Source organism: Rattus rattus, chromosome 8, assembly GCF_011064425.1.
Source record: "Rattus rattus isolate New Zealand chromosome 8, Rrattus_CSIRO_v1, whole genome shotgun sequence".
In the NCBI taxonomy this organism is placed as follows: domain Eukaryota; kingdom Metazoa; phylum Chordata; class Mammalia; order Rodentia; family Muridae; genus Rattus; species Rattus rattus.
Window position 1 is genome coordinate 38,863,646 of NC_046161.1, and position 27,229 is coordinate 38,890,874.

The 27,229-nt window shown below is 48.5% G+C and overlaps 2 protein-coding genes across 6 annotated transcripts; one reads left to right on the top strand and one right to left on the bottom strand.

The window, feature by feature from the left end:
- Window positions 1-3,927: 3,927 nt before the first annotated feature.
- C2cd2l (C2CD2 like) lies at window positions 3,928-14,402 on the bottom strand. Of its 5 annotated transcripts, none has more exons than XM_032909627.1 (14): window positions 13,640-14,399; window positions 11,455-11,550; window positions 10,824-10,943; window positions 10,540-10,650; window positions 10,345-10,461; window positions 10,139-10,250; window positions 9,919-10,027; window positions 9,196-9,260; window positions 8,980-9,107; window positions 8,714-8,888; window positions 7,995-8,096; window positions 7,717-7,853; window positions 7,345-7,630; window positions 3,928-4,999 (listed from the first exon to the last, which is right to left on the bottom strand). In XM_032909627.1, the coding sequence occupies exons 1-14, from the start codon at window positions 13,991-13,993 to the stop codon at window positions 4,788-4,790; spliced, it is 2,124 nt and encodes a 707-aa protein (XP_032765518.1). In that variant the 5' UTR covers window positions 13,994-14,399; the 3' UTR covers window positions 3,928-4,787. The 5 variants fall into 5 exon arrangements, with proteins under 5 accessions (XP_032765518.1, XP_032765515.1, XP_032765519.1 ...); XM_032909624.1 differs by having other exon boundaries at window positions 7,995-8,099; XM_032909628.1 differs by having other exon boundaries at window positions 7,717-7,850; window positions 13,640-14,398.
- Window positions 14,403-20,525: 6,123 nt separating this feature from the next.
- On the top strand, window positions 20,526-27,173 carry Dpagt1 (dolichyl-phosphate N-acetylglucosaminephosphotransferase 1). Its single transcript, XM_032910195.1, has 9 exons — window positions 20,526-21,139; window positions 21,479-21,599; window positions 21,830-22,043; window positions 22,736-22,882; window positions 24,667-24,751; window positions 25,437-25,625; window positions 26,130-26,217; window positions 26,384-26,539; window positions 26,625-27,173. Exons 1-9 carry the CDS (start codon window positions 20,973-20,975, stop codon window positions 26,688-26,690), a joined length of 1,233 nt encoding a protein of 410 aa, XP_032766086.1. The 5' UTR covers window positions 20,526-20,972; the 3' UTR covers window positions 26,691-27,173.
- Window positions 27,174-27,229: the final 56 nt, after the last annotated feature.

Here is a 27,229-nt window from a genome sequence, read left to right on the forward strand (position 1 = left end):
CTTGAATTCCCACTACTGCGCAAACTCCGCGCCAACCACCTACTGGGCATGCGCTTAGATTGGCTGGGTCAGTCTTCACAGCATCTGTGGTGCAGTTAGCTGGATTGTTCGCACTGGGATCCCACCTTCTTTGATTTTCTTGGTCTTCTCTGTTTTATGTACCCCAGATTGACCTTGAACTCACAGAGACCCATCTGTATTTGCTGCCCAATATGGCCCTTCATCAAGTTTAAATGATAGTGGGGCATTCATTCAATGGAGCACTCTACCAACAGCCACACAACCCCAGCCCAGGATTCTGCTTTCTTAAACACATGATCACTTCCATTCTATTGGAGAACGACGCCCATCTCAGAATTCCACAGTCATTTAACATGTCCCAGTGCTCAGTTTGTTTACAGGACATCCTTCACAGAGCTCAGCAAACTGATCTTGAGCAAAAACAGGCCTGATCAAGTCAGCACCCTGTGTAAAATATCCAGAGGCATTCTGTTGCCTTCGGTATAATGGCCCCAAACCAAATGGAGAATTTCCAAATGCCAACATCTGGGCCCTGCCTACCACAAATCTTGAGTCTTGGACCTATTTCCTGTACCTCAGCCACAAATTTAAGTTTCACTACCACACACACTGTGCCTCCTTTTACTTCCCATGGTTTCCACTTGTTTTCCCCTGAATGAAAGTCTCCACTTCCCACTTCTAATTGTGTAACTGCCTTCCTAGCCATTCTTGTGTTTTCAATGGGGACAGTCCCTTCCCTGAGAATTGACTCTCCTTATTATGGTATATTTTATTCATGCTTTCTACTCTGCATTCCACACTACCCAGTGAGGAAGAACAGTTATGCCCATTTCTTCATTTTTATGAACAAGTCACAGTCACATAATCCGGTGAGGGAAACTCAGTAGGTATTTAAAAATGCCATGAACAGGGGTTGAGGATTTAGCTCAGTGGTAGAGCGCTTGCCTAGGAAGCACAAGGCCCTGGGTTCGGTCCCCAGCTCCGAAAAAAAGAACCAAAAAAAAAAAAATGCCATGAACAGCAGCACATAACTTTACTCCTAGCACTCAGGAGGAAGTGGCAGGTGGATCTCTGAGTTTAAGGCCAATCTGGTCTACATGGGGAGTCCTAAGCCAGCCAAGGTTGCACAGTGAGACCTCCCCTCAGAAAACAAAAACAAAGTAAAGCCAGCCACCACGTTCAGCTTGGCGTGATGACGCATGCACACTTGTACTCCCAAGGCTGGGGAAGTGGAGGCAGGAAGGAAGACCATAAACTTGAGGTCAGTTTCCAGGAGCGGGGACTGTATAGTAAGTGACAAGACAGCCTGGGTTGCAAGACACTTCCTCCAAAATCATTTTGGGTGTGGCCTATGTAAACAAATGTTTAAAGACAACATAAAAATAGGTCAGGTGTTCACAGGCCTGTAAACCCAGGTCTCCTGCCACTGCGGGGGCAGGAAGATTCCAAAGACAACATCATGAGACTTGATCTCCAAAGTAAAAAAGAATGTAGCTGTAGTCATGATGCTTCACCCCTCTAGTCCCGTGTAGACCAGGCTGGCCTTGAACTCACAGAGACCTGCCTGCCTCTGCCTTCCGAAGGCTGGGATTAAAGGAATGTGCCACTACAACTAAGATTTACTTCAGTGTTTGCATGTGTGTATGTAGGGACAGCCTATGTGTGCTCTGCCTGCAGAGGCCAAAGGAGAGCATCAGATCCTCCCTGTAATTGGGAGTTACGGCTGTGGATGCCAGGTGAGTGCCATGGTAACTGAGCCAGGTTCCTCTGCAAAAGGAGCAAGTGTTCTTTTTAGCTGAGTCTTCTCTTCAGCTCCACCCATCCTTGTTTCTAGAGTGCCGGGATTAAAGGCGTGGACCACCATCACCACCTGGGTTATAAAGTCCAGACTTCAAGGCAGTGTTTTGTTGACTAGTACAGTTCTCTTTCACAATTCGGGCTGGGTTATCCAGACATATTCTGGGATTGTTTTCTAAAACGCTGCCCCTTCCAAACACCATTTGTCTTTATTAAAGGGTATGAACTCTGTGAAACAAAATAGAACGCTCTAATTTTTTGTTGTTGGTTTTTGCTGTTTTAGTTTTGTTTTATATTGTTTGAGACAGGGTTTCTCTGTGTATTCCTGGCTGTTAAGGAATTTTCTTTGTAAACCAGGCTGTCCTCAAACTCAAGAGATCTGCCTGCCTCTGCTTCCCAAGAGCTGGGATTAAAAAAGCCCGTGCTGAAGTCACCCCTGCCACCACCACCATGCCACCGCCAGGCTGTTAGAGCTCATCTTTAATCCCAACACTTGACAGGTAAATATGGGAGGATTTTACATTCAAGGTCCGTCTGAGCTATAAAGAATGTCAAGGTCTATCTGGCTAATTTAGTGAGATCCTATCTATAAAAGGGAAAGAGAGGATCTGGGATGCATCTCAGTGGAACAAGTTACATGTATGAGGCCCTGAATTCTATTTCAATTATCAAACACATAAGAAACAGATCTCAAGACAACTAACAGCCAAGTGTGATGTCCAAGTGTGACCTATAATCTCAGCACTGGGAAAGTTTAAGGCCAGCCTGGGCCACAGCAAGACTTTAAAGTTTCTTTCTTTTTTTAAAAAGATTTACTTATTTACTTCATGTATTTGAGTACACTGAGTACATGTTAGCTGTCTTCAGACACACCAGAAGAAGGCATGGGAGCCTATAAGAGATGGTTGTGAGCCACCATGTGGCTGCTGGGAATTGAACTCAGGTCCTCTGGAAAAGCAGTCAGTGCTCTTAACCACTGAACCATTTCTCCAGCCCCACAGCATGACTTTATATCAGAAAACAACAACAACAACAACATGCTGTCTATTCACAAGCTAAGTCCAAGTAAATTATACTTCAAGGCTGGAGTTCAGACATGACCTGACTATCCCAAACCATTTTCATTTTAGAACTGAAGAAACTGGGGTCCAGAAAGAAGTAGCAGCTTGGGCCAGATAGAGATATTTGTGACAGACCTAGTAGTTTCCTGCCTACTGGTCCTGCCTTCTGCCTAACCTCCTACGGCAGCCTACCTGGTTCGATCCTGTAGGATCAACCTGTAGGATCAAAGGACAGGAAAACAAACATACCTGTGGTACCTAAAACTCACCTATACTAGGAATAGCACGTCTGTTTGGTTGTTTTGCACAGGGTCTCACTGTAGTCCTGACTAGCCTGGAACTCACAGACCCTTCTGCTTCTGAGTCCCAGAGGACTGTGTCAGTCACCACACCTGGCTCCATCCTTTCTATTAAATATTGCTAGAGACAAAACCCAGGGCCTTGGGTATGCTAGGGCAGTGCTCTACCTTGGAGCGATGTCCCCAGCCCCTGGTCCCCATTTTACAGGAAAAACAAACAAACAAACAAACAAACAAACCAAAACCTCAAGACAAGTAACAGCCAGGTTCCTCACTGCCAGGTGTGGTGTCCAAGCACTCCGGAGGGAGAAGCAGGGAAATCTCTGAGTTCAAGGCCAGCCTGGTCTACTTAAGGAGTTCCAAGCCAGCTAGGACAACATAGGTGAGGCTCTGGATTAAAAACAAAAATAACTGAGCTTCTGTATGTGCCCATGTCACAAAGGTAACCAACTAGTCAGCGGAGCTGGGTCTCAGATCAGAACAGGGCAGCCTGAGTCCACATTCTGAATGGTGTTCCGGCCTAGAAAAGAACAGCCTTTGGGCGAGGAGTGAAGAGAAGAGACGATTGGCTTTTTTGCAGCGACTTGACTTTACAGAGTGTCATCACTCAAACCTCTCTACATGTGTCCTTGTGTTCAAGGACATCTGTCCCACCTGACTGCCTGGGTCACAGTCAGCGAGCTGCCCACTCTATCAACACCACAGCCTCTGGGCCTGTTTGCTTTTCAGAAGATAAACAGCCATTCCCGTTTGTAAATTCCAATTTGATTTTAATTAAATAAATTAAATTCCAAGCCATCACACAGCAATGGACATCATCATCATCATCTCCCAACATACAGAGGTGCAACCTTGCTTTATGACCGTACTGTCTAAAGCTCCTAAAGCCATCTCTCTAGGGAAGGAAGGCTTGCTCCCAGCTTCCTGGCTCCTTCCTTCCAACTGCGCCACTGCTCATGGAGAAGGTATCAAGTACAAAATGGTAATAAAGGGGAAGGAGAGACGAGGTGCGTGTGGGAGGTAGGGAGGTGGGGAGTGCCTGCCCCCCATCCCGGGCACTAGGCCGGCTTCCTATGATCTGCCAATGTCTTCTGAAGGCAGACAGACATCGGTGCTGGTCTAAAAGAGGACTCCCAAGGGAGGTGTAGAAACCTGTCCTGGGAATTGCCTTACCCTCCTGGGACAGAAAAGGGTCACCTGGGAGAGATGCCCTCTATCATCTGTTTGCCAAGGGCTCTAGACCACACATATAAATAGAAAAGAGAATAAATAAGGGAGAAGGATCTGCTGAGGAGAGTGCTCTGGACTCCCCTCTGGGGGCAGTACCAGCAGACTGCAGAGGCTTCTGAAGAATGTCCACACAAGAGAGACAGAGCCTGCCCCTTACTCTCAGCTGCCAAACTCTCCTATGTCCACAGCAACAACTGTTGCCTCTCAAATGCTTCCCATGTGAGACACCCTTCCCGCTTACCCCACAGCCCAGAGTGCTGGGGTTTCCTATAACCCAAGGGCTTTCCTGGTCCCAGCACTGGGGATCCAGGAAGGGGTACAGAAGGGGATGTGGGGGACAAACTAAGAGAACTCTTGCCCTCTCCTAGTTCAGGGGCTCTCAGAGCTGGGGGCTAGGGTTGCCATTGGCCTTGGGTTTGGACTTGAAGGAAAAACGCTTGATAAGGCGACGGGAAAAGCTGCCAGCCTTCTTCCGGACACTAGGTGTGGCTGTTGTGTTGGACAGGTCATCGTGCGACTGGCTCAGACCCGCTTCCTTCTGTCGGGGCCGCCGGCGGAAGATGAGCTTAGTGCCACTTCGCAGGAAACTCACTGTAGGGAAGAAGGGAAACTGAGGTGGACGGAGGGGCAGAGGACTGGGGTGAGGGTGGAGAAAAGACTTAGGAGGTTAGTACAAAAGATGAAGACTGGAAACTGTGTCTTGCCTAATGCCTGCCTTTCTCAGGAAAGGCGGTGGAAAGCGCACGCGAGCTTCACCCATCCTGAGGAAGGAACACAGTCCTAGGGGAGGGATCTGTGCACCTCTGACCACATCCCCTGGAGGAACAGCAAGGGTTGGACTGCTCCCGGAGGACTCTCAGCGACTGAGCCTCCTTTCAGTGGGAAGACAAAGGCTACACAGAGGGTGTTCTCTAAAGCCTATAAATCTTACAAGGAAAGGTGGGTTAACATACTACATTCCAGGGTGTGAGCAGTGGGGAGTCTGGAAACCTCAAAGACGGAATTCCGGGGAATAGAGAGAGGAAGGTGCTCACACAGCAGGATTATCTCAAGTGCTGCAAGCCACAGATGGAGATTCTGTTCTGTTAGTTCTGTTTGAGGCAGAATCTGGATTCATAGCCAGGGCTGGTCTTGAACTCATAACCCAAGCTGAACTTAAACTCACAGCTATCCTCTTGCAGCAGACTCTCAAGTACTGAGATTAGAGTGTGCACTACAACACCAGCTTTTAAATCATAAATAGACTACAGCTGACAGGGTCATCGGTCAGTGGGTAAGATGGAAGGCAGCAAAGTCTTTGAAGTTGGAAAAGCTGTTTGCGACCTGAGTCACAGCCAGAGGGAGAACGACAAGCTTTCTCCCTTCCTTCCCACTTTCCTTCTTTGACAGTCTCAACATGTGACCTGTAAACTCGCCTTCTCGAAATCCGGCCTCAGCCTCCCAAGTGCTGGGAATTCAGGTATTGCCACTCGGCTCAAAGGAACAATCTTTTCTCTTTTTATCTCTGCTTTTTTGAAACTGGCTTTCCCCAGGCTGGCTTTGAACTCACAGATCTACCTGTCTCTGCCTCCTGAGTGCTGGGATGAAAGGCGTGCACCACCCTGCCAAGCTCAGGGGAACAATGTTAAGATTGGCATGGAATAGAATTTTTTGTATCCATGCAACTGGGGGTACAGAGTAGAAGAGGGGGGAAAAAACAGTGAGTTCTAAGCTAACTTTGGGTATAGTGTGAAACCCTGTCCCCAAACCAAAACATCAAAACCTTAGCAAGAGTTAGCACATAACTCAGCAGGAGGCTGGGGGAGAGGGCTCGGTGGTTAAGAGCACTGTGCTGAGCACATCCAGAGGATCACGGTTTGATTCCCAGCATTCACATGGCAGCTCATAAATGTCTATAACTCCAGTTCAAAGGGCTCCAACAATCTCTTCCCACCTCCTTGGCACCAGGCACACATGTGACGTACATGTAGACAAAAGACTCACGCACAATTTAGAAAGATTGTTAAAGATGTCTCAACAGGGGGCTGGAGAGGTGGGCTCAGCGGTTAAGACTGCTCTGCCAGAGGTCCTGAGTTCAATTCCCAGCAACCACAAGGTGGTTCACAACCACCTGTAATGGAATCCGATGCCCTCTTCTGGTGTGACTGAAGAAAGCATAATGTCCTCACATACATTAAATAAATAAATAAATAAATAAATCTTAAAAAAAAAAAAAAAAAAAGGTATCTCAACAGGTAAAAAGGGTTTGCTGCCAAATGTGACAAGTTCAGTTCAGTCCCTGGGACCCACATGGTGGAAGGAAAAACAACTCCTACAAATTGTTTTCTGGTTGTGTGCTGTGGCTGGTACATGTACGTACACGTACACACATACACACGTACACACGTACACACGTACACACACACAAATAAATAAGTGTAATCATTTTTAAAATGTTGTTGCATGTCTATAATCCTTACAATTGGGTAGTAAAGGCTTGATAATCAGACATTTACCGCCAACTCTAGATGTATATGGCAGGTTTGAGCCAGCCTGGACTACAATGAGATATCTTCAAACAACAAAAACAGTGAAAGCAAGCAAGCCGTTTAGCTCAGGAAGAAAGGGAAATATGTTGACTCCCCTTGCTGTCACTCCAGTTTGTTGTCCAAGCTTGGAACTGAAGCACCAACTCTCCCCCATCTACTGGAGTTTGCTTGACTGGAGTTGTCTGGTAGGAATAAAGTTACAATACAGTACAAAAAAAAAAAAAAAAAGCAGTAAACTGCTGAGTATGGAGGAGGCCCATGCCTAGAATTTAGCACTAGGGAAACTGAGGCAGAAGATTATAAATTTGAGGCTAGCTTGGGCTATACATTACATTCCAGGTCAGACTCTGTCTCAGCCCTGCCTCCTCACAAAGCAGTAATTGGGATGACTTGTCTGTTCCTCCCCACCTTTGTGATCCTTGAGGCTTCGGGTCTCCAGGGCACCAGTAGACCCTGTTTCTGACTCAACATCATCCACCGACGGCCTCTCAGAAATGTCTGAACGTGTTGTCTCGTCTGCTTCCTGGACACTTGTGGGACTGGAGAGAGCATCAACGGGTCCTGGGGATGTGGCTGAGGGGTCTGAGGGAGGTGATGAAGGACCACCACTGGTTCCTGCATCATCTTGCATGGAGGCTTCCAGAGATGCCGCATAACCCAAGGAGAGTGCCAACTCGTCCTGAGCGATGGGCACCTGCCAGGAGGGACAGGTTTTAATGGGCAAGAATGACCCATGAGGGCCTTCTCCCCATTTTAGCTCTCTCCCCAGAGCTCTGTTACCTTGGAAACACCAGAGATGATGAGCGTGCTGCGCTTGGTGGGTGTCTTCTTGGCTGCCCGCCCACTGGGCTCCGTCAGCTGGCGGATTGCTGTCTCTGCTACTGGATCCAAGCCATTGGAAAGGTGGCTCTCCCCTGCTGGGGGATACAGAGGATCCGTGGCTTCACTTCCACCTGGCTCCTTCTTGGGTTCGAACCCTTCTTGCACCACCCAAAGTAGTTCTTGACTACAGAGACCTTAGAGCCACCAATGCGCACTCATTCCCCTTCCCCACTCACGGCTGCTACTGTGGGAGGCATTGCTGGTGCCGCTGCTCTCACTCAGCACAGTTGTCATCTTCTCAGTCACCTCCACCTTGGACGGGGAGCGGGAGGGGGAGTCTGCTGGGTGGGGGAGGGTCAGTGAGCTGGGAGGTGCTTTGGAACGGCCCCACCCCTACTATCTCTATCGAGATGCAGACTTCGGTTGACTCAGAGGGCAAAGATGATTAAGGGGGATTAATCACAAGGGTGATTAAAAAGATGACAGTGTGGGGAAGTGCCATGGGGCCCACTGGAGGGTCTAGGGAGATAGCAAATGTGAATGGAGAATGTTTAGGGGACCCTGGAGATAGACAAATTGCCATGGGATCCCCAAAGATGGAACGAGTGATGTAAGGCCACAAAAGACAGTGGGTTTGCTAGAAGAAGCCAGGGACCACTGTAGGGTGGGACAATTAGCCAGCTGGGGTTAGAGTCAAAGAAGGAAAGAGACCCATGGAAAGACAGAAAGCAATTTAGGGCAGGAGGAGAGGATAGAAGATTCCAAAGGGCTAGACGGAGAGAGGACGGTTGGAGGAATGGTGAGGTGCAAGAAGTGTGAGAGACAAGGATGAGGATGATGCAGATGGATCAGAACAGGACATCAGGAAGACGTGCTGGCATTAAGGCTTTCCTCCCCTCCCCTGTCAGGCAATGGGTTCTACTCTGAGGTCTTGACAAGAGCTACTCCCTTTTACCTAGTTTGCCATCTACACGGGGGCGGGACTGCACAGTAGTGACAGTGGTGACGATTGTGCCATCAGGCATGATGGTCCGGTCCAACTCAATCTTCTTGGTGGGTGTAATGCTGGGGCGAGGGGTGGAAGAGGTGGGCGTGCCCAGATTCCGAGGAGAGCCCTGCTCATAGTGTAGCTGCCAAACAGTGAGGAGAGAACAAGGGTCAGGATCTCAGAGACTTCCCAGTTTAGGTCCATCCATCTCCCCAAAGCGGTTGCCTTCTTACCTCCGCTGTCACGATGGCCGCTGGGCTCAGGGATTTCCCGGGCCCTGGAGTCAGTGGACACACTTGCCTCCGTGACAGTGGTTTGGAAGGTGAGCCCACAGGCAGTGTGGCTTGGCCAAGGAGTTCAGCTGGAGGCAAGAGTGATACTGTGAGGCAGGCCCAGGAGCAGGACCTGTTCAGCACCCGCTCCAAAGTGTCCTTCTGTCCCCTGCTCACCATCTCCACAACTGCTGCTCCTGAGCACTTTGAGGGTCAGCTCCCGGCTCTGGGGACCCAGATCCCTGAAGGTCAAAAGAGGACGGATAGGTCAGGTAAGGAGCATAGAACACTGAGCCCCCACGTCAGTCAAAGAGATGTGGGTTATACGATAGCACCAGGACTCTGACTTGTCCACCTTCCTGGGATTATGGACCAAACCATGAGAGGAAATTACTTTCCTTAACCAGGTATGCACATCCCTAACATTCTTCCACTGTCAGACGTCTATCTCAGGTTGAAGCTGCCATCCTGGGTTTTTGTTTTTGTTTTTGTTTTTTTTTTCAAGCATTTCTCACTGTCAAGAAGATTCTCACATTCTGTTGCAATGCTACTCTTGCTTGAAGGTGTGGTTTAAATAGACTTCTTCCATGAAGAGTCATCAGATCTTTATTCCATTATGAGAATTCATCTCCTCTCCCAAAGCACCCCCATGGCATGCTGTGCATGAACCTCAACTGGCAAATCTGTCCCGTCTTCCCTAGGTACATCTGTCTCTGCCTCAGGCCTGTGATCCACCAGGAGGTAGGGCTGTATGTATTCCTTGTCTATGTCCCCAGGGCCTAGCATACAGTGGAGGTCCACACTACAGGCTACCGAAAGCAGGGCTGGCTAACTCACGCCAAGACTAGCCTGGAAAGGTTTCTTCATCCTGACTGCCCATGGGGACAGAGTGTGACTTACAGAGCTAAATCCTCTGCCCATTCCACCTCAGAGCCAGCCCTCGTGGGTTTGGTCCACTTCTGTTGCATGGGGTTGTCAAGCTCAGCGGCACAGCACAGTTCCTCAGTACCTGTAAGGAAACAGAACTTAGAGGATGCTTGGACGGAAGGGACACAAGTCCGGGGAACAGAGAAGCTATGTCCTGGGTAGAGGGGAAGGGCAAGAGCAATGAAATTCTCACCTCCTAGCTCACTTCCCAGGTGAGATGCTCGAAGCTGCCGTAAGAATAGTCGGGTAGGTCTGGGGATGGATGGCTGGGCCTGGGACATCGTGGGTGGCTTCTCACTGGGTACCTAAGAGCAGAAGGAGGGAAAAAGAGAAATAATCCTCATATAGTATCCTGGAGATGGGCTACAAGCAGACCTTTCCCTTTGGGTGTGCACTCACCAGGCCTCCTGGGGCAGAGCAGGCCCTGAGGTTGACCATCATGGCGGGCTGAGTGCTGACGATAGCGTCCTTGACCAGTTCCTCAACTGTTGAAAGCTCTGGTTGTTCCTCATCTCTCTGCAGAGAGGAGAAGAGGTGGAGCCTCTGCCCTGCTCCATTGCTGGTTCAGTCTCTCCCCTGCTGCCCCCTTCTTACCTCCCTAGTCTGAGACTTGGGAAGCACCTTTAGGCTGAGATCTGGGCGGTCCGTGAAGGCCCAGGACACCAGCAGCCCCTCATCAGGGATTTCCTCAAGGCTGACTTCCAACTAGAGACAAGAACAGAAGGGTTAGTGTGACCTACCCCATTCTTCCCAGGCCCCCCTGCTAACACCTCAGGACCCTTCCTTCCCAAGTTCCATGGCACAGAGGAACTAGAGAGGGAATGCTGGGCCAACTCAACTGCCCTCTGCCCAAATCAGTTCCCCACGTTTCCCTCCACCTGTGTTGGTGGCAGTGTCAGAGTGACGTGGTAGGTCTCCATGGAGACGGCAGCGGGGGACTGCTGGGTCACGGAGATGGGGAAGCGCACCTCCTCAGCAGCCAGCTGGCAGTGCAGCACCTGAAACAGGGAGATGTGCCAGGCATCGAGGAGGACACCCACCTTGCTCTGCCCTGCGCTACAATGGTTCAGTAGACCCTTTCCCACTTCTGTTGTCCTTGGGAGGTCCTTTTGGGGGCCCTAAGCTTCTCAATGAATTAGACAAAAGCAAAACACTCAGCCAGGTGGTGGTGGCTCGTGCCTTTAATCCCAGTACTCCAGAGGCTGAAGCAGGCAGATCTCTGAATTTGAGGCTAGCCTGGTCTACAAAGGGAGTTCTAGGATAGGCAGGACTACACAGAGAAACCCTGTCTCAAAACAAAACCCTTCTCTCTCTAGAAAAATGCACACACGCATACACGCACAAACACTTTGCCTGTCACGTCAGTGAGATTCTCAGACCTCCTGAAACAAATCCTTAGGTCCTTAAGGCACACAGAAACTCCAAATTAAGAACCCTCCAACTAAGGGAAACCTTAGGGTCAGGGTCAGCCCCTCCTACCCCATCTGGTAGTGCCCACCAGACCCTTACCATGGTACGCTCTGATTGGTCAACGCAGGTCACATGACTAATGCTGGCTCTTGGTGGGAGTTGGGGTATCTCCTCAAAGGCGATTTGGATGGAGCTCTGAGGAAGTAATGTGGGCGGGCACAAGATCAAGTCTCTGGAGCTGTCCCCTGCAGGGTTGGTCTGCCCAATTGCTGGCTGGATTCTAGCACTGCAGAGGCCTCAGCTACAGGCTGTCCTCTGGCCCCTCCTAGTTTCAACACTTTAGAACAGAAGATTTTCCCTCCAGCCCCACTATCTCCAGGGATCTGCAGCTTCTAGGGGTTGCTGAGAACCTGGAAGCTAGAATACCTTGGAGGCCAGCTTGCCTTGAACCTTGGATAACTCTTCAAATCCAGGAACAACTCTGCTTTCCCTGCTTCTCTCTTCACCCCTCCCCTTAACCATTCATTCTTATCACAAATAAAAGTAAATGACAACAACAATGACAACAACAACAAAAATGACATGTTCACTGCTATCTGCAGCTGGGCAAGGCTGAGGGTGAACTGGCTGTGTCATTTGCTATAAAGTAAGATAGAGAAATAGGGCTAAGACTTTTCCCAAATAAACAGGACGTGAATGGTCAGAGGTGCCCTATCATTCTGCCTAAGTTCTTAGAAATAAAGACTAGGGGTTGGGGATTTAGCTCAGGGGTAGAGCGCTTGCCTAGCAAGCGCAAGGCCCTGGGTTCGGTCCCCAGCTCCGAAAAAAAGAAAAAAAAAAAGAAAAAAAAAAAAAGAAATAAAGACTAACTTATTCCTTCTCCGGGGAACTTCATCAGAAGAAGCAAGCTCAGAGAGAGGGCTCAGGGGTCCCAGGCCTAGATAACTCCTTCCGGTGAACAGCAGGAGTATTAGGGAGCAGAAAGCCGATTAGCTTAGCTCTCAAAAGAGCCCCTCCCTAATTCTTCTACAGCAGTGGAAAGCAGGATAGAAGAACTGAGGAGGGGGCACAGCCTGTGCTGGCAATATGTCCTTCAGGCTTGACATAGAGAAACAAACTTCAAAGAGCGCATTCACTTTCCCTAGCAAACTAGGGGAAGACAACTTCCCTGCCGTAGTAGCTGTCTTCTTCAAAAGTCATGCCAATTGGAGAGATGAATCAATCAATCTCTCTCTCTCTCTCTCTCTCTCTCTCTCTCTCTCTCTCTCCTCCCCCTGCAAGAGAGGCCAATGTCCAGCTGAGTCAGCTGTCCCAGGGAGTTGCCTCTGACCCAGGGACAAGGTACAGGGACAGCCAAGTTTAAGGAGTAGGTTGCCAAGTTTAAGGAGTAGGTTCAATGTATAAACTGACAGATGTCATCTGGCTTCCAGCTGACCAGCTGGGAAGAGGAAACAGGAGAACTTCTTGGGGCCACTTCAGTTTCCAAGCATCTGGATTAATAGGGCAAAAGCCTCTAAGCTCTTATGGCTGGAATCAGAGAAAGACCTCAGCGCAAGGAGCTGACAGACTGAGGGCCAGGAAGAGAGATGGTCCAGAAAAGGGACCTGCCTTCCAACCAACCTCGGTCTCATGACTCTGTTTCCTGCCCACTTCCTGGGAGACCAGATGCCCATGGTGCAATGGGTGGAGGTAGACTCAGCTGGTCTCTGACCGACCCTTAAGGGGCAGCCCAAGTTCATTCATTAGAAAAGATGCAGGCTATCAATAAATATGCCCTTTAACTGAACAACTTTCCCTTCAACATTAGACTGCAGGCTGGTCTGGAGGACTGTGGTACTGGAATTATTGGAATATGGAGGGATGATTCAGTTACCTTAGGGGCTCTACCTGACCACCAGGGTTTGGGAGCCTGAAATCTTAACTGGGTGTGGTGGCATGAGGACCAGGCAAATTCCTTCTGCAGGTGCACCTGTCTCCCTTGGCCCAACCAGCCCAGTCTAGGCGGAAGTGCCCTTAGGCACACGGATTAGCGTTGCTATGAGAACAGTAACTTGTGCTGGGTTTAGAACCAGAGTACCATGTCCATAAAAATAGAAAATCTGGTACATAACTGGACTTCTTTACAAGCCCCAGTCTAACCTGCACGCTCTTCTCTGCTCTGAAAGAGAAAGCTGTGGGGCTCTCCGGTTGATCCCCAGCCCTAATCCAGCCCTCCTAACATGAGCAAGCTCTTCCCTAGAAGGCAAAGCAGAAGGGGACGACACAGGGGCTAAGTGCAACTCACCCCGTCCCTGCAGGCCTGCTCATTCAAGGCTCGCACCCAAGCCCGTTGCCAGTTCTCCCGGAAAGACTTGAAGGCAAAGAGCGAAGCCAGGAGGCCCCGTACGCCGGCTTCCTCGGGGGCGCTGCTCCGGGTCGCCCGCAAACGCAGCAGCGAACGCCACACACCCAGCTCGCGCAATGAACCCCCGGGCTCGGCAGCTGAGGCGGGTCGAGAGTCTCGGCCCCCACCGGCTCGCGACAGCCACAAACCCCGGGCATACTGCAGCAACCAGCCCAATACCGTGAGCAGCGAGGCGGCGAAGAGGACCAGCAGGGCCGCCCAGCCCACATCCCGCTGCCCCCAGTCTGGATCCATGCTCCCGCGGGCTCTGGTCCCGGCTCGGGCTCAGTCGCTGCCCCGGGGGAGCATGGCCCGGATGGACCGTGGGGCGTGGGCGAGCTCCCCCGGGGCTGAGAGCGCGGGCTCCGGGACTCTCCGGCGCCGCCGAGATCCTAGGACCAGTGGGTGCCACCGATAGAGAAGAGGTTCTCCGGGGTCGCGACGCTCGGGCTCTGTCTCCGTAGCCGGAGATCCGGGTCCCTGACACCGGCGATGTGACCCCAGCTAGACTCCAGCTAGCACCCGACTCCTCCCACGGCTTGGGCCCCCGCCGGACACCGGCAGAGACCAGTCTGCGGAGACACCGGGGCTCGCGGGCCGGCACCGGCTCCGGGAGGGCTGCGTGCGCAGAACTGACACTGACAACACCACCGGCGCCCCGCCCCCACCCGCCCTTAAAGGAGCCGCGCCCTCACCGGGCGGGGCCGAGCTAACCCGCCGCTCAGAGCTAGAGGAGGGTGAAGTGGGGGAGGGTTGAGCTGCACACGTAGAGGATTCCGGGATGAGAATAGGCGGAGTCTTTAACTGTACCGCCCGGTCCTGAAACCCCTGTGCACCCCTTCAGTACCAGGCAAGGGAACTTCACTTATCTGAGATACCGCCCGTTTTCCCCTGCGTTTCTTAGATTGCTATGGTTGGACGCCTGCAGGTTAAAAGTGAGTTAGTCCCTGTGGAAATCACCACTCACTCTCAACACCTCCTGGCTCAGCAGCTTCTGATCTTACTCCTTGGATGAGGCTAGGCACAGGGTAAGGAGTGGGTAAGATATCCCTCCCAGATAGAGGTGCTTGCCAAAATCCAGTTAATATCAACGGCGAGAAAAATGAAGCCAAACCTGGTAAAGGTTGAGACTAGAACACTATCATCATCCTCCTTCCCCCTGGAGCTAGGATTCAGGAACCCCCCCTATTAACCTCCTTGCTTGCGTGGGTTTGTTCTCGAGATATTTCCCAAGCCCTAGGCTGAGTCTGTTTTTAAAAATAATACATTTCCATAGTAACAGCTCCTGCCTGTGGAGCACGTGTAGAAGGGATGGTAATGAAAAGGGAGCTGGCATTGTAGCACTGGACTATCAATAGATTTGGTCAAAAGACTCTCATCCAAATATGTGGCATCCCGTGTAGTGCCACCTGACTCTAGTCCTGGCTGCTTAGGAAGCTGAAACAGGATGAACCCTTTGCCAAGGAGTTTGAAACCAACCTGGGTTAGACCTTATCACAAGCAAGCCCCACCCCACAAACCAAATGTGTGATGTCCCAGCCAACTCCAAGGAAATGGTGTTCTAGGAAGACCGCACAACGGACAAGCTCTGGATGTACCCTTTCCTGTAGATCCTTATATGATTGGAGCTCATCTTTGCTTCTTGAGGACAGGGGAAGGTATCTATAAAAAACATTAGGTGGAATTCTATTTCCCTAGAGACATATGATGAGGTCTCTGACACAATTTCTTCTACATACGAGATAGGATGAGAAAGATGTTAAACATCGTTCAAATCCATTTGTCTAAGGAACAAGCCTATGAAAGTAAACATTAGACTTTACAAGATCTAGGGTTTTAAAGGTAGGTTAAAAAAAATGGCCGTCGGGGTTGGGGATTTAGCTCAGCGGTAGAGCGCTTGCCTAGCACGCACAAGGCTCTGGGTTCGGTCCCCAGCTCCGAAAAAAAGAAAAAAGAAAAAAAAAATGGCCGTCAGCAACAGAGCTGTCTGACCTAGAAGAGGAAAGGTTCTGCAGCCTGAGGTAGCCTGATTTTACTGCAAGGGGTGATAGACAGAGGTGAGATGGTGAGGCAACATTGCTGTGACTGTAACCGTACACGGCGAGCTCCAAAACTAATGGAGATCCCTAGAGTCTCCATCTTTAATCTAGGAGCAGAAAACATGGAACCAAGGAAGGAGAGAACTCTGGGATATAACCTAGGAGAAAGGAGTCAGTGGGGGGAGAAGAACCATGTTCAAGGAACCGAGTAATGCAAGCAATTGAGGAAATGTAAGGTTCTTCTCTACCAAGAATCCTTCTCAGGAACATTTAGATCTCTGAAGAACTCTATTCTCTGGTAGTGAGTGGGAGGGCTCGCCGGTAAACCCAGCCCTAAGGAGGCTAAGTAAGGATTGTGAATTCAAGGTCAGCCTGGGATCTATAGGAAAGCCAAGCATGGTTGTATATCCCTTTAGTTCCAGAGCTTGGTCAGGGAGGGGGCAGAGGCAGGCTGATCTCTATTACTTTTTTTTTTTTTTTTGGTTCTTTTTTTTTCGGAGCTGGGGACCGAACCCAGAGCCTTGCGCTTCCTAGGCAAGCGCTCTACCACTGAGCTAAATCCCCAACCCCTTGATCTCTATTACTTGTTGGTCTACACAGTGAGTTCTAAGCCAGTTAAAGCTGTACATTAACACCTTGTGTCAAAAAAAAAGAAAAAGAAAAGAAAAAAAAAGAAAAGTCAGTTCTCTACAATCTTAGGTTTGTTTCTTCAACTTTTTGACTGGATACTTAGTACTGATCCAGATCTGGCTGGATTTCCCTGGTTTCCACGTCTCCCTTCTACCAATTACTTGACTTTTGAGTACTTATTTCTTTCTGCTTTATGGTTTCGCTTGGTGTTTATGTGAGTGCTTTGTTTAACTAAGCAGGAAACTCAGAATAGAAATGATGTCCTAATCACCTCTCTTCCCCCATGCTCAATGAATGTGTTTTAATTATGCTGAAGAGGTCTTTGAAGGAAGCAACTAAACTCTTGTCACTATATTCCCTACAGCATTTAGGAGTTTCTTATACCACAGAGATTTGCCAGTTATCGTGTTTCTTCTTGTTTTTGTTTTCTGGGACAGGGTCTCACTGGCTGGCTCAGAAGTCCCTCTGTAGACCAGGCTGCCCTTGAACTCATAGAGGTCCTCCTGCCTCTGCCTCTCAAGTGCAGGGATTGAAAGGGTGTGTCACCATACCCCTACCTCAGTTATTTAGGAGCCTGAAGTCTAGCTCAGTTGGTAAAGTGCTTGCTTAGCATAAACAAAGTCCTGTGTTCGACCCCGAGCATCACATAAAGTAGGTATGGTGGTACACATCTGTAACTCGACCCTCAGGAAAAGGGGAAACAAGGTGGGAAGATCAGAAGTTAAAGGTCAGGCTGATCATATGGACCACTTAGTAAATTCAGCTCAGCTGGGATATGTAAGACCCCCTCTTCAGATGTCTCAATGGGGGGCTGGAGAGATGGCTCAGCGGTTAAGAGCACTAGTTGCCCTTCCAGCAGACCAGAGTTCAAGTGCCAGCAACCACATGGCAGCTGACAACTGTCTGTAATTCCAGGTTCAGGGAATCTGATACCCTCCAATACCAATGTACATAAAATGAAAAGAAATGATTTTAATGTAAATACATGAAATATCCAATAAACTGGGAAAGGGAATACCATTCAAAATGTAAATAAGAAATACCCAATTTAATAAAAATGGAATTAAAAAAGAAATGTAAATACAGATCTCTCAATGGAAAATAGTACAATAGGGTTTGGGATATAGGTCAGTGGTAGATGCCTGACCTAATATGCATGAGACCTTTGGTTCTGCCCCCAGCATTGCAGAGAGAGGGAGGGAGAGAGAGGGAGGGAGGGAGAGAGAGAGAGAGAGAGAGAAAGGCTGCATCAAAGAAACTTACCATAAGTTAGTACCTCAGTGACTGAGGCTCAGATAGCCTCAGAGGCTAACTTCCCTTTAGATAGGGCATGTGGCTGGCACCTATAATCTTACTATGCCTGTAGGAGGCAGAGGCAGGAGATTCTGAGTTCAAGACCAATCTACATAGAGAGACCCAGGCTCAAATCAAACAAACAAACAAAAGTGAAATCAGAGAAGACATCTACTGCAAAGGGAACATTAGGAACAAATACCATGAGCCATATAAAACTGAGTTAATGATTACTACTCATTGGAAATTTCAGCTTGACCTTACAGTAGCTTTCATTTTGACCTACCTCTTGAGAGAGGAAAACCAGTATCACTTGAACCCACACTTTCCTTCCTTTATCTGTAGTAATAGTTGGAATTTCTGCTCTGTTCAGAAATGTCTGGTTGTCTTTCTCAACCTCTCTAGAATTCCTGTTGTCAGTCAAGTTTAAGAAGCAGGACTTGTGGGCTGGAGAGATGGCTCAGCGGTTGAGAGCACTGTCTGCTCTTCCAGAGACTCTGAGTTCAATTCCCAGCAACCACATGGTGACTCACAACCATCTGTAATGGGGTCTGATGCCCTCTTCTGGCCTGCAGGTGTACATACCAATAGAGCACTCATTTACATAAAATAAATCTTAAAAAAAGAGAGAATGAACCAGGACTCCAGCTGGGTGCGATGTATGATACCGGGAGAGGCAGGAGGATTGTCACAAGTTCCTCCTCGAGCTGTTCTAAATAGTGAGTTCCAGAGCAGTTGAGAGGACACTACAACTTTCTACATTATTTCCTCTTTTCAAAAATCATGTCAGCCCAAAGGACTGGGAAATGTTAGGTTTTACTTCCAGGTGATGACTTTTGGTAGACTGAAAGGAGAAAGGGCAGATGGGAAGGACAGGGCCACAGGTAGGCCTTGCTTCAGACTTTGCAGAGCTCTCTCGTGGCCTTTTTACACCGGCAGAAACCCATCTGCTTAGTCAGGCGATTGATTTAATAGTAGGTTGGCCTTGCTTACTGGGAGGCGCTCCAGGCTGCTGAGATGTGTGCTGTCTGCTCCGCACAGGGAAAACAGCAACTCAGCAGATTCAGGAATCCCAGAGATGACACTTCAGGATTCGGGCCCATGCTTTAAACTGTTAGTTACCAGGGAAGACACGAAATTCCAAGTGAGCCTGGCATTTGTTTCTTTCTCTGTTAATCAAGGGAGCACTACCATCCTGGGAGCAAAATGATTCAGATTATATGACAGGTATCCAAGTAACCACTTCAAATGAATGGTACAGGTACATGTAACTGAAAAATCCCTAGTGCCTGGTCTTTAAACAAGTTCTCAACCCTCCTAGGTGGCTGGTGGATAAAACAGTGATCTCTGGAAAAGAAACAGAGATTTTAGGGCTTAAGTCAGCTTGGAAAAGAAGCTTTATTAGAATTGACCTCCAAATAATAATAATAATAATAATAATAATAATAATAATAATAATAATAATAATAAAGATAGACTGTCCCTCACACCTCCAGGGAGTCTCAGCCTACTCTTGATCAACAAGGTAGCTGAATGCTCCCTCCTCTGGGGATCTAGCGAGCTTTGCCTTCCCATTGGCTCTGCGCCTCTCAGCCTCCCGGTTTGGAAGACCCTTCCCCTGGAACTAAGGAAATGTAAGATAATATCCCTCCCTCTCTGTCACTTCCATGTGCTCCTATCCCTCTCTGTTTTTCTCTCAATCATCATGCTTGATGATGCCTTGTACACAGGTATCTTTGTGTCCTATGCCTCAGGGGACACTAGAGGAAAGGAAAACATTTGCCTCCCTGATGCTTGCTTGCAAGTATACACACAGAGAAAAACAAAACTTAGTATACTTTCCTGTTAAGTGGGTGTATTTGTGACATATATGGGGCTTTTAGTGTTAATAAGAGTCATCTTCAAGTTGAATGGACATTTTGAGAAAAAGGAAAGACTATCTTTGATCTAAGAAGTGTCAGCTTCACCCTGGCTCTAGGAATATGCTGTAATCAAGAGGGATGGACAAAATGCCATGTTATTGTCAACTTCCTAACTCTCTGTGGTGGATTCCTCTCTGAGGAAAACATTTGCCATCCAAGGGATAAGTATTCCAGTGAACTGCTGTGCTACTAGCAGAGGTATAGGTGTCAAATTGGGGTTGGGGATTTAGCTCAGTAGTAGGGCACTTGCCTAGCAAGTGCAAGGCCCTGGTCCCCAGCCCCGGGGGGGAAAAAAAAAAAAAAAAAAAAAAAAAGGCAAGTGACAGGGAGGGAGAAACTTGACTGGGAGACCCGCAAGCTCACTGGAGGTATGGACGAGCTCTCCTGCCTCATTCTCTAGATATTTTCAACGCCTCAGTTTCTGTCTCTGTGTTTGGAGAGCTTGGCACTATTCTAACATCAAGTTAAAGTTCCTGTTTAAATCGAAGACCTGAACGCTCAAACAGTTCCCTCCTGGCGAAATGCAGCCGTAGGTTGCCCAGCAACAAACTGCTATAGTGGAGGCAGAAGGTGGGTGGGTTGAGGGAAAAGTACCTGGATCGTGAACAAGAAAAAGAGCGGGAGGGGCTTTTCGAGTGTCTGGGCTTTCCAGTTTATAAAATCCCTTCAAATTGTGTCTGAGTTTCTGGAACCAGTGTTCACCTCGGCAACAGTTTTCTTGCAAAGAGTGGGTGTGCTTCCACACTCACATTCCGCCTGACCACCACCGGCTCTCAGTAGCCATATTTCCAGCCCCAGAGCATCCCAGATTAAGCGGCTAGCCCTTTAAACCCGACCTGCGGGGGACGACGTGGAACCACAGAATTAGCGGTGTCAGCCACGTGATAGAGGAAGCGGTCATGTTGGAACTGGGCAAAGCGTCTTTCCACTCTGAGCTGTACAATATGATTGTTTCTAGAGTATCCACTTTATCTGTTCTTCAGTTGAGTTTCCAAAACTCTAATGGTGCCTCTCCTCTAGAGCTAAAGTCTAGTTTGAAATAATACCACCTGTCCGGCTCTGGTGCCCATTTTAAAAATGGTGCTTCGGTCTTCAACAGCGATAGTTCTTTCGTAATTAAGATCCGGGTGGAAACAATGGGTAGGTGCAGCGGGGCAGAGCCGAGGTTGCTTCAAAGAGCTTCTTGCAGGTCAGGAGGGAGGGTCAGGTCCTAGTCGGGTTTTGTTCCTCCTGGCGCCGGAATCCTCTGCGTGTAGGGAGCTGCACTGCTGGCTGCCGAGGCCTCTGGTTTGTTCCTGGCTTACCAGTTAGCTGAGTAGGCGGCGGAGCGGCGGCCCCCGGAGGGTCACTATGTGGGCCTTCCCGGAGTTACCTCTGCCGCTGCCGCTGTTGGTGAATTTGATCGGATCGCTGTTGGGATTTGTGGCTACCGTCACCCTCATCCCTGCCTTCCGTAGCCACTTTATCGCCGCGCGTCTCTGTGGCCAGGACCTCAACAAGCTCAGCCGGCAGCAGATGTGAGTAACGGCACACAAGTGACCTGGGTTAGGGGGCCAGGGTTGTGCAGGACAGGGGCGAGGACTGAGGTGCTTGGCTTTGCACTGGCTGGAGAGCTAACCCAGGCACCCAGAACTCTGGGAGGTTAATAGAATTGTCTATCCTGGGGAAGGACGGAATGGAACCGTTGGGTGTCAGGAGTTGTAGAGGGGTATCCTTTTCCCCGTGCACACTCTCCCTATTCCCCAACAAACAAAATTCCGGGAAGAAGGCCACTTTGGTTTACAGGAACCCCTACTATTGTTGAGTGACCACGCCCCTTTCTTCTTCCTCCTCCACCCCAATCTGCTGGGCTGCAGCCCAGAGTCCCAGGGAGTGATCAGCGGTGCTGTTTTCCTTATCATCCTCTTCTGCTTCATCCCTTTCCCTTTCCTGAACTGCTTTGTGGAGGAGCAGTGTAAGGCATTCCCCCACCATGAAGTAAGTGCATTAGTGGGGATGATTGGCTGGGGCTGGGTACTTGAGTTTGGGTTATTTGGATTTGGGAAAAGGATGCTTGTGACCCCAACTGTAGCGACAGGAATTCTTGGACTGGTGACAGAGTACTTCCCTAGTATGGGCAAGGCCTCAGGTTCAATCCCCAACTTGGAAAGAAAAAAAAAAGGGAATTCTTGAAAGACCTAGTCATGACTTGCCTGCTTCTCCCCCAGTTTGTGGCCCTGATAGGTGCCCTCCTTGCTATCTGCTGCATGATCTTCCTGGGTTTTGCTGATGACGTACTCAATCTGCGATGGCGTCATAAGCTGCTGCTCCCCACAGCTGCCTCACTACCTCTCCTCATGGTCTACTTCACTAACTTTGGCAATACAACCATTGTGGTGCCGAAGCCCTTCCGCTGGATTCTTGGCCTGCATTTGGATTTGGGTGAGTAGCCCTGCCACTACTGCCCCTGTGACACCTACTTTACAGGCCCCTTCTCTCTGAGATCCCAACAGAAGACCCCTCCTGGTGACCCATATATCTGTCAAGTCTATCCGTCTATCCTTATATCTGCTTTCTCTCTTTTCCCTCCTTCTTCCCTATCTCTTTTATTTCCTTCCTGTTTCAAGGAATTGAACCTAAGGCCTTGTGCTTACACTCAGGCCTATATCAAAGCTTTTCCTTTCTCTCTTTTTTTTTTTTTTTTAAAGATTTATTTACTTATTATATATAAGTACACTGTAGCTGTCTTCAGACACACCAGAAGAGGGCATCAGATCTCTTTACAGATGGTTGTGAGCCACCATGTGGTTGCTGGGAATTGAACTCAGGACCTCTGGAAGAGCAGTCGGGTGCTCTTAACCACTGAGCCAACTCTCCAGCCCATCTCTTTTTTCCATTGAAACAAAACAAAACAATCAGGGTCACACACCAAATTGCCTTGAACTTATTTAACCTGGGCAGGCCTTAAACTGGCAATCCTCATGTCCCAACCTTCCAAGTAGTTGGAATTACAGGCCTGTGCTACTAGGCCTTGCCTGTTCAGATCCTTTCTGGTGTTCAATTCATCCTGTGCTGTTCTGTAAACCAACAAGCAAATCCAAATCCTATATTTCTTATTGTGTGTCCCCTTTCAGGCATCCTGTACTATGTCTACATGGGACTGCTTGCAGTGTTCTGTACCAATGCCATCAACATCCTAGCGGGAATTAATGGCCTAGAGGCTGGTCAATCGCTAGTCATCTCTGCTTCTATTATTGTCTTCAATCTGGTGGAGCTGGAAGGTAGGTGAGGTTGGGGATAGGGAGAAAGACAAGTCTGGGTGTCAGGGAATTGCCTAGTGAATTTAGAGAGTTCCTGAGGGTGGCATGGGGTGGGGGTGATAACACAAAGGTGACTTTATAATGGGAGCTATTTACCTTGCCGACAGCGATAAGGAAGAAAAACAGTGATGCTCTCATTCAGAGCTTCATTGTCATGAATTGCTAGACCAGTTATTTCTATTGGGACATAAATAGCATCACAGAAACCCAACAACAGATAGGGTTCACTCTCTGACCAACCATAGTGCAAAAAGACTCTTCCCTCCTTAATCCTGTCTGAATACAGGCAGACCGAGAACACTTAGCAATATAAAAATGACCACAGTCCCACAGCTAACATGAGAGGGTGCAGCTTTTTTTCCAATAACAATTTAGTTCTTCCTACTTCTTTCTGTTTTGTTATTTTGAGACAGTCTTGCTATGTAACCCTGGCTGGCCTCAAACTTACAATCACTCTGTCTGTCTCCTAAGGGCTGGAATTATAGACATGTGCTACCGCACCTGGCTTCCTTCTACTCTTCAAAAAAATTTAAAAATTATTCATCTACTTGAGCTCCCAGTTCCTGGAGTACATCTCCACTTCCTTTTTTCCTCTCCCAAATTACCCAAAACAGATCCCCTCATAGTATCCCTTGACTGAAATGGTTTACAGTTCCCTATGGCGTTTGATATCCAAAGTCTTAGTTCCTATGTAAGCCCAAGTTTAAGTATTAGTTATTTTGGGTTGTCTTTAGTTGATGGACATCCACGAGTGCTTATTAAAGCTTAAGCACTTTGTTCTGAGACAGGGTTATACCAGGTTGCCCTGGAACTCAGATCCAAGTTCTGAGATGAAAGGCATGTGTGCTTCCCCTGCTCCCAGCTAAAGCGAAGTACTTTTAAAGCATTATCTTATTTAAATTAAATGACTCTATGTAACTGGCATTATCCAGTTTGACAGTGGAGAAAGTGGAAGCTTGCCAAAACTCAATGTGTCCTATTCAAATTCACACAGCCTGGAAGGAAAACTGGTGTTCATATCCTAGCTGGAGTTTTTAAACCACATTTAAGATACTCACTAGCTTTTCTGGTTTTTTGTTTGGTTTTGTTTTGGTTTTTTTCTGGGTGCCCCTGACTACCTTGGACTCACTGTGTAGCCCAGGCTGGCCTCTGACCAGGAGATATTCCTACCTGAGCCTTCTGAATATTAGGAGTCGCTAGCTTTTTTTAGAGATTTTATGTGTGTGGATATTTTATCTGCGTGTATATCTATCTGTAGACCAGAAGAGGTCATCTGATCCCATGAGACTACAGTTATAGGTGGGTGTGAGCCACTATGTGGGTGCTGAGGATTGAACAGTTGAATTTGGAACCTCTGAAAGAGTAGCTAGTCCTCTTAACCACTGAGTCATCTTTCTAACCTGTTGCCGTTTTTTGTAGTTGTTGTTGTTTGTTTTTTTGGGTTTTTTTTTTTTTTGGGGGGGGCTCAGTTAAAGTGATAAGCATATTGGGAATTGCCTGGGTGACATGAAGGGGAAGTTAGGGCTGGGCAGTGTAGCAAATGCCTGTAATCCCAGCACATGGGAGATGTGGCCAGACTTGACTACATGGGACGTTAGAGACCAGTGGGGGCAGAATGGGGGTAGAGTTGGTGTTGAAAGTGACTTGGGTGGGGTGTTCCTAACAGCCGGGGACATAAATTAGATATAGATGAGACCAATGTACACAGAGGATTCGGGTACTAACGTCCTTGCTTTGCTCTGAAGGTGATTATCGGGACGATCATGTCTTTTCCCTCTACTTCATGATACCATTTTTTTTTACCACCTTGGGATTACTGTACCATAACTGGTAAGTAGGCCTATGGGGAAGAGAAAATGATGGGTGTGTGTGGCAGGGATGGTCTTGACATAACCCAGCTTCTAAGGAAGAGACAAAAATGGTGCATACTTTTGTTGGGTATTCTCTGGGTCTTGCATTGGTAGTGGCTTGCCACCCCTGTCGTTTTGTGTTAGCACAAGCACTCCTGGGTGTGTGTGTGTGTGTGTGTGTGTGTGTGTGTTTACAGTACAGGGTAGCAAATCTGGGGTCTTAATGCCAAGCAAGCACTTTAGAACTTAGGTTTATCCCCAGACCCTTTTTCCCTTTTGAGAGTGGGGTTTCACTAAGTTTTTCACATTGAGCTTACTGTGCTGTCAAGGCTGGACTTGGATTACAGGCATGTGCTATTAGATACCACCCCTCACCCTACCAGAGTGCTGGGAATCAAATTCATGACCTTGTCCATGCTGGCCGACTGCTTTATCAGTAAGCTACACGCCGGCAGCCTGGTGGTGGCATGGATCCTGCCGTAGTTGGGGACAAATGCTGTGTAGCTCCCAAGAGTCAATGAATCTGGGGCCTTGATGCCTACAGAGTTTCTAGAACAGCCTTTCCTTTAGAACATAGGGTCAAGACTGGCCTGCTGCTGAGTGTGACTGATTGAAAGAGTCAGTAACAACTCTTGCCGTTGGCTCAGACCCTCTCTCCCATACAGGTACCCGTCTCAGGTGTTTGTGGGAGACACCTTCTGTTATTTTGCTGGCATGACCTTTGCCGTGGTGGGAATCTTGGGACACTTCAGCAAGACCATGCTGCTCTTCTTTATGCCACAAGTATTCAATTTCCTCTACTCACTGCCTCAGCTCTTTCAGATCATCCCCTGCCCTCGACACCGTATGCCCAGGTAGCCACTCTGAGGCTTTAAAGGGTCATTATAGCTTTTGCCTTGGGATAGCTAATGCCAATCTATGCATTTCCTATGTAGAAAGAAGTGAGGGGAAAGAAGAGCTAACTGTATGTGGGTAGCCCATTATAATTTACAACACTTGGGCTGGAGAGATGGCTCAGCGGTTAAGAGCACCTGATTACTCTTCCAGAGGTCTTGAGTTCAATTCCCAGCAACCACATGGTGCTCACAACCATTTGTAAAGAGATCTGATGCCCTCTTCTGGTGTATCTGAAGACAGCTACAGTGTACTTATATGTAATAAATGAATAGATCTTTAAAAAAAAACAATTTACAACACTTGCTTACTTACATAGTGTGTGATGCTTACAGCTGATCACCCAGAAGCAAGCATCAGAGCCAGAAACCGACTTCAGTACCTAAGTGCTCAGTACTCTTCTTAGTAACCACAGGGTGCAGAGTTCTTTGAGTCATTCAAACGAAGTCATCTTCCCATTGCAGACTCAATACGAAGACAGGCAAACTGGAGATGAGCTATTCCAAGTTCAAGACCAAGAGCCTCTCTTTCTTGGGCACCTTTATTTTAAAGGTAACAAGGTAACAAGGAGGTAAGGCCCCAGGCCGCCATCCTTAATTTGGGAGAAGAGAAACCTAGGCCTTCTCAGGCCCAAGGGGAGTTTGGAAACATCAAGAAGAGCCCTATTTGTGAAGTAGATCTGTGCACCTGAAGTTGTCTTCACCTCTGGTCCCTGCAGGTAGCAGAGAGCCTCCGGCTGGTGACAGTTCACCGAGGGGAGAGTGAGGATGGTGCCTTCACTGAGTGTAACAACATGACCCTCATCAACTTGCTACTTAAAGTCTTTGGGCCTACACATGAGAGAAACCTCACACTGCTCCTGCTGCTCCTGCAGGTACAGCCGAGGGTGGGGCTTAGTAATACAACGGGGTTTTTGTCTCTGGTCAGCCTTGGTTCCAATTCCAGTCCACTGTTCCTAGGTTCTGAGCAGCGCTGTCACCTTCTCCATTCGTTACCAGCTCGTCCGACTCTTCTATGATGTCTGAGCTCCCTGACGACTGCCCTTTACCACACAGTCTCCATTGGACCTCAGCCAGGGCCCACCTCTGTCCGGTCCGACCACCTTCTGGTCCAGGCTCGCTGACAATTTTGTTCTCAGCTTCTGCCGCCATCTGTGACTACTGACATCCTGGATGGACACCTTAGTGGACTTGACGTCCACTAGTTGGACTTTGCCTATGGCTTTCTTGAGTTTGCTACTCCCTCCCTTTCTGCAGCCTCACCAGGTGGGCCTGTAGCATCTTTTATGCAAATATTCATGGCTCAACTTTCAGAACCCTAACTCTAAAAGAATCCCCTGGGCCTTGAGAGAGAACCTGGGCTAGGGCTAGAGTTAGGGCAACATACTCCAAGGTAACCTCACATCTGACTATCAAATTAAGTGTTCTGATTAGGAAGAGCAGAGGCAGGGCCATGTGCTCAGAATGGTGACAATAAAGGATTGCCTTTTACTTGTTCCTCTAGGTGTAGCCACTCCTTCCTCCTTTCTTTTTAACCTTTGAGGTTCTTATTGAACCCTAGGGCA

Excerpts from the sequence above, each read along its gene's own strand:
- C2cd2l (XM_032909624.1), bottom strand. The coding sequence starts at position 13,993 with ATGGATCCAGACTGGGGGCAGCGGGATGTGGGCTGGGCGGCCCTGCTG. Across the intron at positions 11,551-13,639 it reads AGCAGGCCTGCAGGGACGGG|AGCTCCATCCAAATCGCCTT; the intron begins GTGAGTTGCACT and ends TTACTTCCTCAG. Across the intron at positions 7,631-7,716 it reads TCATCTCTGGTGTTTCCAAG|GTGCCCATCGCTCAGGACGA; the intron begins GTAACAGAGCTC and ends CCCTCCTGGCAG.
- Dpagt1 (XM_032910195.1), top strand. The coding sequence starts at position 20,973 with ATGTGGGCCTTCCCGGAGTTACCTCTGCCGCTGCCGCTGTTGGTGAAT. Across the intron at positions 21,140-21,478 it reads AAGCTCAGCCGGCAGCAGAT|CCCAGAGTCCCAGGGAGTGA; the intron begins GTGAGTAACGGC and ends GCTGGGCTGCAG. Across the intron at positions 24,752-25,436 it reads GGATTACTGTACCATAACTG|GTACCCGTCTCAGGTGTTTG; the intron begins GTAAGTAGGCCT and ends TCTCCCATACAG.